The sequence below is a fragment of the Lathamus discolor genome, chromosome 1 (genome assembly GCF_037157495.1).
Source record: "Lathamus discolor isolate bLatDis1 chromosome 1, bLatDis1.hap1, whole genome shotgun sequence".
NCBI lineage: Eukaryota > Metazoa > Chordata > Aves > Psittaciformes > Psittacidae > Lathamus > Lathamus discolor.
In genome coordinates this window covers 13541003-13553902 of record NC_088884.1, presented here as the reverse complement: position 1 = coordinate 13553902, position 12900 = coordinate 13541003, and the positions used below count along the sequence as shown (strand labels likewise).

The 12900-nt window shown below is 39.6% G+C and overlaps 1 protein-coding gene across 2 annotated transcripts; it reads right to left on the bottom strand.

Moving 5' to 3' along the window:
• Positions 1 to 2460: 2460 nt before the first annotated feature.
• On the bottom strand, positions 2461 to 11952 carry LOC136006977 (arg8-vasotocin receptor-like). Of its 2 annotated transcripts, XM_065664960.1 has the most exons (3): positions 11725 to 11952; positions 5331 to 6895; positions 2461 to 4271 (listed from the first exon to the last, which is right to left on the bottom strand). In XM_065664960.1, the coding sequence occupies exons 2-3, from the start codon at positions 6244 to 6246 to the stop codon at positions 4072 to 4074; spliced, it is 1116 nt and encodes a 371-aa protein (XP_065521032.1). In that variant the 5' UTR covers positions 6247 to 6895; positions 11725 to 11952; the 3' UTR covers positions 2461 to 4071. The 2 variants fall into 2 exon arrangements, with proteins under 2 accessions (XP_065521032.1, XP_065521033.1); XM_065664961.1 differs by lacking the exon at positions 11725 to 11952 and having other exon boundaries at positions 5331 to 6901.
• Between the last annotated feature and the right edge of the window lie 948 nt (positions 11953 to 12900).

Here is a 12900-nt window from a genome sequence, read left to right as displayed (position 1 = left end):
ACCCAGGGCATTTGGGGCCAAACCCCTACCTTATGAAGACAGAACATGGCATGCCCTTTTTCTCTTTTTTTTTTTTCTTTTTCCTTTTTCTCTGAGAAATCCAGTCCAAACGGGATTTGACTGAAATAACTGAATAGCTGGATCATCTTACTTTCCCTTTGTCTGCTCATGATACTCTTCAGCCAAGAACAGCTAACATTCACAAGCTCTTGAGGATACTTTTATCCCGGCCATGTGTTTGGGAACTAGACAATACAGCCATGTCTGCATGCCATGTCTGCCTCACATAATAAACTCTGCCAGTTCCAGCTTGGGTCTCCACATCACACTGCCAGTCTTCGGCTAATAGTGTGAAGTCAGGAGCAGTTTATTCGACCCGATAACCAGTTAACATTGTCAGAACCAAGCGATCAGAGTGAAATTGGCAGGACATAAGTTTGGCACCATCTTTAAAATTTTATCAGCATCATTTTAGTGAAATATTAAAGAGATTATTGCCTGACACCTCTGGCTTCAGCATTCACCAGCAACAAGTATCAAAACTAGGACTGGCTATGAGAATACAGCAACAGTTCTGTAGAACAACAGAATTATCAAAATATACTGTAAAGAATACTAAGCACATGTTGGGGTTTTCCTTTCATTCTGTAGGGTTTGTTTTTTTCTGTAACAAATCTATACAGAATCGGTAGATTGCGTTGTCTTTGATCTTATCTGTAATGCAAAACAAACCAATCATTTTTAAGAAAGAAGCTAATTCCTTTTACTGATCTGTGCCTTTCTCATGCAGTAACAAAACCCTGGAAAGTAAAAAAAAGAACAACCACTAAACCACCCAGATAAATAGAAACTACTGCAGTGCCAGGATCAGCAGCATAGCCATTCACCTCCAGAGTGTGAACTAGTATGCTATGTATTATTCTGCTCAGAAATGATTTGTGTGAGAAAACAGAATCTAGACATCGTTGAGGAAGGTTGTCATGTCCTAACTGGATTTTTTCATTTGCATGTGCTTCCACAGTGCCTCCAGGGACTTGTACATTCGAATTTCTGATTCTCCCATATGGATTAAACACCCTGGCCGGACTAGTGATGTCTCACAGTCACGTCCCTTAATGAGACACTGTAAATGCCTATTGGAAGTCTAGGTTGACAGAGAACTGGAAAAGCTATAGTCCATCTGAAGAATCAAAATATATAGGAAAACAATGGCATAAGATTTCCAAACTACAGCTAACAAGAAAACCAATGGCTAAATTTACAAAGAGAAAAAATTCATTATATTTTAAACATCATTTTCTTAAGAAGAAAAACCCTGTTAAAGGACACTTTATTAAAAAAAGGAAAAAAGAGTTATCAAAATTAATTTTCCACCATTTGAGAGTGAACTTTGACAGAAAATTGTGGACCAGAATTAAAATCCCCGCTGAGTGCGTTTGTCAGGGATCAGTGTTGCCCAAGGGGCAGGCAGGGCAGGCCATGCAGGATAATGAGTTATAATGACTTACAAGTGAAAAATGCAGCCCAATGCACTTTGCTAGGAAAAAAAAAGCAGGAATACCTGTGTTCAAATACCTCCTAATGGACTGAAACTAAAATTGTCCATCCTGTAGTTTGATGCTGTGGTTGAATAACCTTTATTTTTCGTCTTAACAGCAGGACGGATCTCAGGGGAAAGAAAATTAGACAGAAAGCACTTACGAAACAAAAATATTGTTGTTTTCAACATTACAGACAGTGACTATTCATTACGGAACTTCAGAAGTTCTGGCATTTCATTCATTACATGATCAAAATATCTGAAATATGGACAGTTAATATTGCTCTCAGACTTTCATAGAACACATTAACCTACTGTTATTTGAGAAATTAAGGTCTACCAAATTATTTATAGAGCCAGTAACAAATATATGAGCTATGCAGAAGTCTAAGTATAGAAGTTATACATTTTAAATATCGGAGGCCAGATCAGGGGTGTAAAATGGCAGAGTTCCACTGCAGTCTCTGAGCAGCATTCTGACTTCCATCGGTTCTGGATCTGCACAACTATTTACACACAATTTAAATGCCTGTTTTCTTTCAAATGTATAGCTTTTGAAGCTTTCAATGTGTTTTGCTGCAAATCCAGTAGTACAATGACACAGGTAATTCCTTGAAGCATTTCTATTTACAGTCCTTTTCCACACTACATATTTTAATATGTAACTAACTGCAATCAAAGGAAGTAGAAAAACAAACCCCCATTGTTAACCATTGAATTAGGCCACAAGAGAGAACCTGAGTGCTAATTTGACTGAAAGTCTTAGGAAGTCACTGGATGAATATAGCAAATATCCTATCAGTAGTATGGATTGCATCATCCTATCAATAGTATGGATTGTATCTTGGATGTTTGTACCTCAGATGAGAATGCTGTCATTTGAGTTACAGAATTACTCTGACAGAGTGCATGTGGGGTAGAAATAACAACTATCAATTAAAGGGGGGGGGGGGGGAATCAAACAACCAAAACCAATGTAACAAAAACAGCAAGAAAAAAGTATCAATTGCAATTATAATAAGAGACTTCATACTGACTCTTCCCATTCCTGTCATGTTCTGGGACCATCTTCACCCACCTTCTCCCTCTTCCTAATTTTCAGAGATCTGTTCTTCTTTCCAGCCAGACTGGGACACTAGCTTTACCCATGATAAAGAATAGCAATATTTGGTTCATACCCCTATCTGGTCTAATTATACAGGGCATAGAATTGACAGTATATTCAGCAGGCATTAATCTGAAGTGTAAGTATTCTTTGTACAACAGCACTTCTCACAATCCAATCAGTGTTTAGCTTAAATCAATATTTCTTTGAGTATAACTTAAAGACTATTACACTCCCCACACTTTTATAGCTTCTCCATTCGAATTTGAGACTGCTAGCATTCACAAAAATGAAATGTGTATAGCGCTGATGAAACATAGTATAAGGTAGGCAGATGATATGCAAGTATCACCAAGAATCTCTGTGAATGCAGCTCTAGTCTCACCTGAAAGAGCCTTACTGATATTCTTTCTATACTCCTCTGATTAAAATGCAGGCACTGAAAGGGGATTAAATAGCTACCTGCATAAAACACCCACAAACCAACAAGCAAACGGCATTTTGAGATAAAAATATGCAGATTTAGTATTATCATGATGGGGAAGTAATTGAATTTGAGCCTGAAGGGGTTCTGAGCACACTCTGTCAATAAATTGCCTGCCAGGGCAAATAAGTCTGAATACCAAAAGAAAGTGTACATTCCTAAAGCCCATTTTTATTTAAAGTATGTACACATGTGTATTGAGGGAAGAGGGAGTCACTTTACTGCTTGCACTCCAGAGAATACATAGAAGATCAAATGCCATAGTGTGAAGACACAAACCTGAACTGCTACTCTGTTGATGATACCTGTGATCCACAATGGCATCTGAAATGGAAGTAGGCATTCGTTGTCACAAGAACATCAAATTCCTTTCCTTTTTTTAATGATATCATTCTGTTTGGCATTTTATAAATGCACATAAGGAGTTAATTTAAAGCAGGTATTGATAATAGCTGGCAAAGGATTTTCCTGACTTTCTGCTGCCTTCTCAAGATTTGCCAGACTGCTCCCCAGTCACACAAGAATGATGAACACTTCATGGTTCAACGGGAAAACATATTCAAGTCTAAGTATGCCAGATTTTCCGATTATGTTTTAATTTGTTGGGCCAGTTAATTATAAAGTTTTACTGCTTAGAAACCCAGAATCAGAGAAGGGAAAGTACTTCAGGACAAAAAATATATAAGACACTTTTATATATCTCTATCAGTCTTTACAAGAATTCACTCTGATAACATAGTGGTGATGGAACTACTGAGTCAGGCTTGCACAACACAGAAACTTCCTGCATATGCTACAGAACTGCAGAGAAACATATTTATACAACAAAAGACAATTTCCCAGCTTCTTTATCCACAAAACATGGAATGGTGGTAAAACACTAATATGTCTTGTGAATATGGCAAATGTAATGTAAACAGAACCACAAAAAGCATTCAATATTTATGCAGCAGTACTGTTCTCCTCAGGGTCTCGGTCTACGAGATGAATGCTTCCAGTAATCACCGATTCTTCTTGAGCCGAGGTGTTCTCTATCTGCTTACTTGTGCAATATGGAATGTGGCCACAAAAATACATGTAAATCCAGGGGTTGGTACAGCTATTTAAATTGCCAAGGAGCATGATAATGGTGAATGCTGAACCTAGAATGAAACAGTTAAAGGAATAACAGAGTCAATAAAGCACTCGTACAAATCTGTAACATTTTCATAGTCTGCTTCTTTCTGGTGTACCTGTTCATATATTAAAGTTAATCTAATAGGAGGAAATTCCCATTTATTCAATGAATTTTTTAACTGTTGAAGGTATGAAGCACACCTTATTCTATGCATTTCAGAGTTAAATAGTTCCAAAAAGCTCTTTTTTGATGTAGATGCATTAGACTTTAAAGCAATTACTAACCTGCTGTACAGATAAATACAGATATAGGTATTGATATAAATGTACATATAATAAGAATCAAATTCACACTGACAGGAAGAATTCTTAGAACAAAGATCAGAAGATGGGCTTTTTTCATCGGGCAGAGCTAGTACCTTTTTTTTTCCTTTGGTTTATATCTTTGAGTTTAGAATAGGTGAACTTAAACAGTCACATACAGAGTGTGCCTTTCACAAAGAGGTGATAGTTTAAGTTTGACAAGATTAATCTTGTTTACAACATGGTGTTCTTCGATACCTCTCTCAGGCTTGCTTTTTTGCTTTATAAACAGCTGTTTCACAACTTTTAATTATTTCACAGTGTACTACAGAGATTTCATCAATATGATTTTATGATTTCAACATTCAAAAAACCCCAGATAGCTTATAACATCACTGTTCTATCCAATAAATAAGAAATATTTCATTACATGGAATAGCTCATCCTTTTCACCTCAAGAACCGAAAAACCTGAAGCTATAACATCTAAAACCTCTAAAAGTCTGAACCTTTGGTAAAGCAGATGATACTTTTCACTGGGCTGTTCATTAATCTTTAAATCATTAATCACTCAAAAGACACAAAATACACACGTTTTGATCACATAACATTAAGTTCTCTGAAGCTAATTAGGTACACTAGATAACCAATGCAGAAATTTCTTTCAATCATACTCAAATGATCACATGCAACTTTTACACAAAAGCAAAGTGCAAATTTAAAGCAACATAGCAATTTGCTAGCTTGCTATGAAGTTATGAATGAGGATGGAGAGTCTCTTACCTTCTGTCACAACACTGGGGAACCACACGGACCACAGCTGTGCAATGAAGAAAGGTGACCAACAGAGAACATATGCAACAACTGTCACCACTGTCATTTTTACAGTCTTGATCATAGCCTTTGAAATACAGTTTACACTGCTTGCTCGGGATGGCAGGACTTGCTTCTGATTTGTTACTTCATATTCATCCTGGGTTTTGACATACATATTTCTTTTGATTTTCCTGCAAATCTTAACCTGGCACGTGATGAGGATGGCTGAGGGAATGAAGAATATAACTACAAAAATCCAAGTCACATATGCCCTTGGGCCCCACGGCTGAATAAATTCACCCCAACATTCAAAAATACCTGGAGATATTTCAGTCTTAGAAAAGATAAATACCTGTGGTAGGCTAAGAAACAGTGATATAGACCAGCTGGTGCAAATGGGGATGTTCCAGAGAGCTCTCTTCTTTTGAAAAGTGACCATAGGGTAGCAAACCGCTTGATATCTGTCCACTGTCATGACCACTATCATATAAGTAGAGGCAAACATGCCCAGCAATTGTAGATACTTGATACTTCTGCACAAGAAATCTGGCCCTATGAAAACATCTGTAATATCCCATATGAGTTGAGGCAGCACTTGAAAAAAAGCTACCACTAAGTCAGCGATGCTGAGGTGAAGCATGAACACATACATCCTAGACAGCTTCCTTCTTCTTCGCCACAGCACCAGTATGAGAATAAAATTGCCCACAGACGCTGTCAGAAATATGACCCCCAGTACAGCAATCTCTACTTGAGCTAATTGCTCATCTCTTTCTGGTCTTCCAACAGGATCTGACTGATTTGTCAAACTCAGGAATCTGTGAGAAGAAGGACTCTCGGTCTGATGTGTGTTATCCTGCATAGGAAATGAAAAATTCTTCATAGCGCACAGCAGCCACTTACAGTAGCTGCTACTTGCGACTCAGGTTGACAGCTGTGAAGCACTGGCTAGCAAACAGACCAGCCTGGGTTCAGGTTTCAGTATATCTTCAAGCAAATCTCCTCCTGCTTGTGTGAACCACAGCAGTGGGACCTGGATCTTGATAAAATTCTGCCTCTTGCTGGCATGCAAAAAGGCTTTATATAGGCTCCCAGCAGACAGAGCCTTATGTAACTGCAGAGCCCTCGGGTAGGCTGCAGGGAACGCAGCCAAAGGCAGACCGAGCCACACAATTGGGGGAAATATATAAATAAAAGGCAAACTTCAGAGGCTCAACGTAATTCAATTACTCACTTCAGTCGAAGCCTGAACTTGTAAATAGCTGTGGCCAAAATCATACTTAAATGATCCTACTCGAGAGAGTTCTTGCAATTTTTTTTTTACGCAAACCAGAAGTGAACACTTCGGCTGAAGCGAGAGGAATGTTTATACGTAGATGGAAAGTTGGGCCCTGAGCTCAGGCGCATCATAACTGCAATTCTCTAGGCTCCTGAGGCACGACCACATCCTAAATGCAGCAGGGACAAAGAAATGCAATTTTCCATTGTCGCCTTCTTTTTTTTTCCCTTCTCTTTTCTTGAGTCACCTGATTCTAAAAAAAATCAAAACAAACAAACAAAAAACAAAACACAAAACAAACAAACAAAAAATTTGACCTGCCCTAAAAATAACTTTTTTATTTCAAGACGGGGTCAAGGCTCAGAGGTTTTTTTCTCAGCAAAATGAAAAATAACACATGTGAAATAAATTACTTTTAATGGGATTGTGAGTCTACTGAGAATTTAATAGAGAAATAAGGAAAATTCAGTGTGAAATCCAACTGAGGAAAAGGTCTCTACAACAAAACAATTTTCGAGTGTCTCTATTCTACTATAGTGCTAAAGGTTGGGAGGTCATTTTCCATTATCTAAGCTTTTTTAGTTTTGTGGAGTAAGTTGTATCATGACCACAAGAGTTTCATTGGGTTTTGACCTTCGGTATGACTTTGGCATATTCTTAGTGGCTGATAAAAATAGCAATTTTGATTTAATTTAATTTCTTCTCCCTCAGTCTGCCCCTTTAATCACAAAAGAGAGATTTAATAAAATGAATTAATCTAATACGAAAGATAACACATATTTGTATGCAGTCTTCTTTGGAGATAGAGCACTCATATCCTTTTGTTTACAATTGGGAGACTGGCAATTTGAAGTCTTCCTGAAGAGGAAATTGGTAAGGTTAAAAGTATGTCCATGATGCAAGTACATGTATAGTACATAATACTGCACCTACACTGATTAATCACTGTGATCACGACTATGTTACAAAACCAGCTCAGGAATCTCACAGACTACCATCTCTTTGGCACTATATGTATCAACAGACAGGAGAAGGCCAAATTCATAAACAGGATGCTAAAGTAGACTACAATGGTTTATAAAATCAGCATGATCTATTTTCTTTCCTTCTTTCCCCCTTCAATTCCACCATGAGACTGATATTAATACCTTGTCCTGGTTTCAGCTGGGATAGAGCTAATTTTCTTCTTCTTAGTAGCTGGTGCAGTGCTGTATTTTGGCTTTAGTCTGGGAACAACGCTGATAACACCCCGATGTTTTAGTTGCTTCACAGTAGCACTTACCCTGACCAAGGACTTTTCAGTCTCACGCTCTACCAGTGGGGAGGGGCACAAGAAGCCAGGAGGACAGGACACCTGACCCAAACTCGCCAAAGAGGTATTCCATACCACAGCACGTCATACCCAGTATATAAAATGAGAGAAGTTGGTTGGGAGCTACTGATTGCTGCTCAGGAATGAGCTGGGTATCAGTCAGTGGGTGGTGAGCAATTGTATTGTGCATCACTTTTTTTTTTTTGGGGGGGGGGGGAGGGTTATTCCTCTCTCTCTCTCTCCCTTCCCTTCTATAATTATTAATATTATTGTTGTTGCTGATATCCTCCTCATCAGCATTACTACATTTTACTTTAATTATTAAACTGTTCTTATCTCAGCCCACAGGTTTTTGCCTTTTTTCTGATTCTTCTTCTCATCCCACCAGAGTGGGGAGGGGGCACGAGTAAGCTGCTGCATGGCACTTGGTTGCCACCTGTGGTTAAACCATGACAACCTCAAGCAAGGGTAAATCTATGAGAACAGACCACAGAGAAACTGAACAATCTCTGAAAACCTTGTCACTGACAGCAGCTGTAAGAATCCATAATCCAGATTTGGCTGAACACTGCTGCAGCTGCCTGAGTCTACAAGAGCTTTTCTCTAAGACCGTGTTGCAAACAGTATGAATCACAACAACTTAATGTAATATACTGGATAACTTTTTCCTAAATGGAAGCCTAATGGAAGCCTTCAAGTAGGAAATTTTGATTCCCAAGGTTGTTTCTTTTTAGTTTTTCCCCCACTTCAGAATCTATCTCAATTAGTAGGAAACAGCATGGCAAGACCATAAGGAAACAGATCGGTTTGCCTTTACCCTCACACTCCCTTCCCAGCAAACTGAAGAAGAGTAACTGAATTGGCCACAGACCACTAACCCCTGGCAAGGCTGTTAATAGCAGACACTGAGCTGTACAACAGGCTGTCTGAGCTCCAGTTCTGCCTTCAGATGTGTGCCCCAAAATAATTTACCTTGACCATCCTCGTTCCATGAGTTAACAAAAAGCCAAGTAAGATCTTTACTCTTCTAGCAGAATACAGAATAAACATGCACACCTAGGCAGAGCTAGGACTACGTGGGTTGAAATGATACCGGGAAATAAAGGGTTAACATTGTGCCTGCTTGCTCAAGCAGTCACTGTGCTTGGTGAAGCAGAACCGTAGGAGTCAAAGTTGCTAGAATGGTGAAGCAGAATTGTAGGACTTACAGCTGCTAGGCAGAATTGTAGTAGGTAAGATACATAGCTTAATATTTAAGACATTCTTGTTCAAATAGTATCTTTAGAAAGAAAAGGAACAAAGGTGCACCAATGGGACAAATGCCAGAAAACTAATTATAATGCTAGACGGGAATATGTTTTGCATATGTATTAGGCGCGAAGCAATCTCATGTTTAGGTAATCATTATATGTAATATAAACGAACTGAGTGGCAAAGGGAGGGCGCTCATGCTTTTGGAGAAGCGATCCCCATGCGCCTCAGCGCTGAATATAGCATACCTACTTTACAACTCTAAGAAGTTGTGGAGTCTATCCGCGTATCAGAAACAGGAACATGTTGAATACAAAACTAAGCCCAGGCTCAGTCATTGAAGATAAAAACAAATTTAAATTTCATTATCTGAAAGATGATCAAGGAATTATACATAAAAAGACCAGAATATGCAATACAAGTCACCACTGGGATACTACTGGAAGACTAACAGAATATAGCAACATGAGCATGTATTTGTACAATTTTCATAATGCATAATGTATGGGAGACATATATTTCAGGCAAAGGTGTTTGTCACTTAAACCTAGAATAGTTCAACAGGAGCCCTGGGAACATACAGCTCTTCCTGGGCCTACATATGTACACAGCACACAATGTCTGGACAGCAGACGTGCTGTGATAGGTATCAGACCCAGCATGGAGATACACGTTAAAGGGCAAGTACATGGTGCAACAAGAAGACTTTGCCATGTTTATAAAAAGGGAGGTGGCCCTCCTTGTACAAATTGTTCTAGTGATGTAAGACTACACTCCATCTTGCATATAATCAGTTCAATGTAACTTGATATTTTCATAACTTTGCAATTGTGCCCTTTCCATCTTTTTCATCCATGCTAGCAGACATTCGGGATAATGTTATATTGAAATTTAATCCACTCTGGGACTGTAACTGGCTGAGAAAATTAAAAAAGGATAACAGATGAAAATATTTAAGTCCTCTTAGCTGTTCTTTTACTCCAATAGCATCCTTCTCCTGTTGCCTAGCTTTGCGTCATTCCAAACAGTATCTGTCCAAGTTAATTTTTTTTCCTAAATTATTTAAGTTCAGTAGTGTGGGAAGGCACATTTTAATTAACTTCTGCTCAATTTATCAGTGTAGGCTGTCTTCTAATGTTTATTGGTTAGCTAGCAGGGAGGGATTCAGCTCACAGATTAAGACTTAAATTTAGATGTCTGCTTAGAATTACAGAATTATACAGCTGCTCAAGAAAGGGACAACACTGAAGTCATATAATCATAGAATGGTTTGGGTTGGAAGGGATCTTAAGATCAACTAGTTCCAACTCCCGGACATTGGCAGGAACCTCTTCCACTAGATGAGGTTGTTCAAAGCCCTGTCCAACCTGGCCTTGAGACCAGTTTACACAGGGTTTGTCCAGCCAGATTTTGAAAACCTCCAAGACCTTAGACCCCAAATCCTCCCTGGGTAACCAGTTGCAAATGCTTGACTATTCTCATTAGGAAAATGTTTTCCTTACATGTCACCAGACCCTCCCCTGGTTCTGACATCTTCTTGCTCTCCCATGACTTCAGTAAGGGCATGGCTTGCACCTCTTGCCAGCCTCCCCATAGGTACTGGGGGGCACTGTTAGGCCCCCTGAAGCTATCTGTTCTCCAGGCTCAACTAGCTGTGCTGGAAGCCTTGCCAAAAATGTTGGATTTGAGGAGTTAGTGATCTTGAACAAGACAAGTCTGGTCTACTGAGCCTTGTCCTTAAAGCCTGTGCTGGCACTGCTGAAAGTTATGAGAGATTGCGTCCCAGCCTGTCCAGGGAAGATGATTGTTTGCTACACAAAATAAAAGGCTCCACACCGTGGGAGGGGTAAGAAGCCCCTCCATAGCTGGCAACTGTGCAGTGTGCTGTCCAAGCTGCACAAAAGCAGGGTTCCCAGTACTGGAAGGGACCAAAGATTTCCTCACTATCTGTATTTCTGGTTTTACCTTATCTCATGAAAACAGTTATGTTCCCCCCCACCCTTTATTGTTGCATTTTTTCCTGTACCTGTAGCTGGGTAGCTGTTTCAAGTCACTTTGTTGTTCAAGGAGATATTTTCAAAGCTAGGATTTAGGCAAATCTCAGTCACTACTGACTATACTAGCCTGAGTACCTTAATCATGGAATCACTGAATCATGAAAATATTGGCTGGAAAGGACATCTTGCAGACTTCCTCTGGAGCATAACTGCCTATTGAAGTAGGACTATCACCATCACTAGGTCAGGTCAGATATAGCTTTGTCCATTGAGGCCTTTAAATCCTCTGTCTCCACCTGGTCGAAAGACGTATGTGACTCAGACCTGGTCAGAGTCAATATATTTGTCGCCTGATAAGAATTAAGGCACAAACAAGGCCAGATGCTGAAACTCTAACAAATTCAAGTGTTTGGTCCTGGACAGATCAATGTAGGGGGAGAGAGAGAGAGAGACTGAGAGAGAGAGAGAGAGAGAGAGAGAGAGAAAAGGGAGGCAAGAGATGAGTTACAAGCAGATAGTTACCACTCATGGATCCAGCGGTGTCTCATTGGCCCTCTTCACCCAGGGTGTTGCTGGTGGCGGGAGCTCACCCTCTGACCTGAGCCCTGCCCTTTTATGCTCAGGTTTCATGTGGTGTTATCCATAATTTGCATGTGAAATGTAGAAAGGCGTTACTATGATAATGGTGGACGTGTTTCAGTGAACACATATGCAGTTCCACAACTGGGGTTCCGTGAGGGTCTTCTTGGTGGTCGTTGTCCCTCATGTTGTGCCGCATCCTTTGAGTCAGCATTTTTCACAGTACTGTGGAGGCTTATCAGCTTTAAACAAGAGGGTCAGAACGATCCTGCCTATGCAGTATCAAAAGCCAACATCCTTGTTGTTTGCTTCATTTGCGATAATTCTTGCAAGGCCTCCCATGGTCAAATGCAAATGGTATCTGAGACAAGCTCAATTAAAGCGGTGTTTGAGACAAATTCAGTTTCCTGACTCTCATGCTATGGAATATAAGCAATGTTTGAGACAAGCCCAATTTCCAGGCTCTCACATCCTTCAAGTATGGAAATTCCACCTCTTTGGGCAGACTGTTCCAGTGTTCTTGGTGAAGAACTACTTCCTAATGCACCTTAGGATCCTCCCACAGTGGCCATTGTCCCCTGCTAGATCATCTGTCGCTACTGAGAAGACTTTGGTTCCTTCAACTCCATAGCTGCCCTTAAAGTACTTATAGGCTGGTATTAAATTACTCCTTAACCAAATCTTTGCCAGACTAAACCATATTTGTCTTCAAAAACCTGCATGAATTGCAGTGCACTGCAGACGCTTTTTGCAAAGCCAAGCATGGAATATATACAGAAGCAGAAATATGTTCATTTTACTGTTAAAAGCCCCCCACGAGCTTCTAAAAAACAGCAACTGGTTTATCTCATGACAGACATTACTTATGCAATACAACCTGTGAAGATTACAGGTTTGCACTTCTACTTTGGAATGCATAAACAAGTTCTAAAAAGTTCCTACTTAAGAAAAGATCAAGTGTAAAATCCTGCTGTCTGCTTTTGATTTACAAAACGAAGGTCTGCCTCTTTTCTCCATGAGACTGTGTAGAGCTGAAGAGCTAGTAGGTTATTGCTACTGTGCTTTTCAAGTCATGAAAACCAATTAAGAAAAGCAAATTTTCACATGATTGGCCACATC

Coding starts and splice junctions, on each gene's coding strand:
- LOC136006977 (XM_065664960.1), bottom strand. CDS start 6,246: ATGAAGAATTTTTCATTTCCTATGCAGGATAACACACATCAGACCGAG. Junction 4,272..5,330: donor CCCCAGTGTTGTGACAGAAG/GTAAGAGACTCT, acceptor GTTTCATTCTAG/GTTCAGCATTCACCATTATC.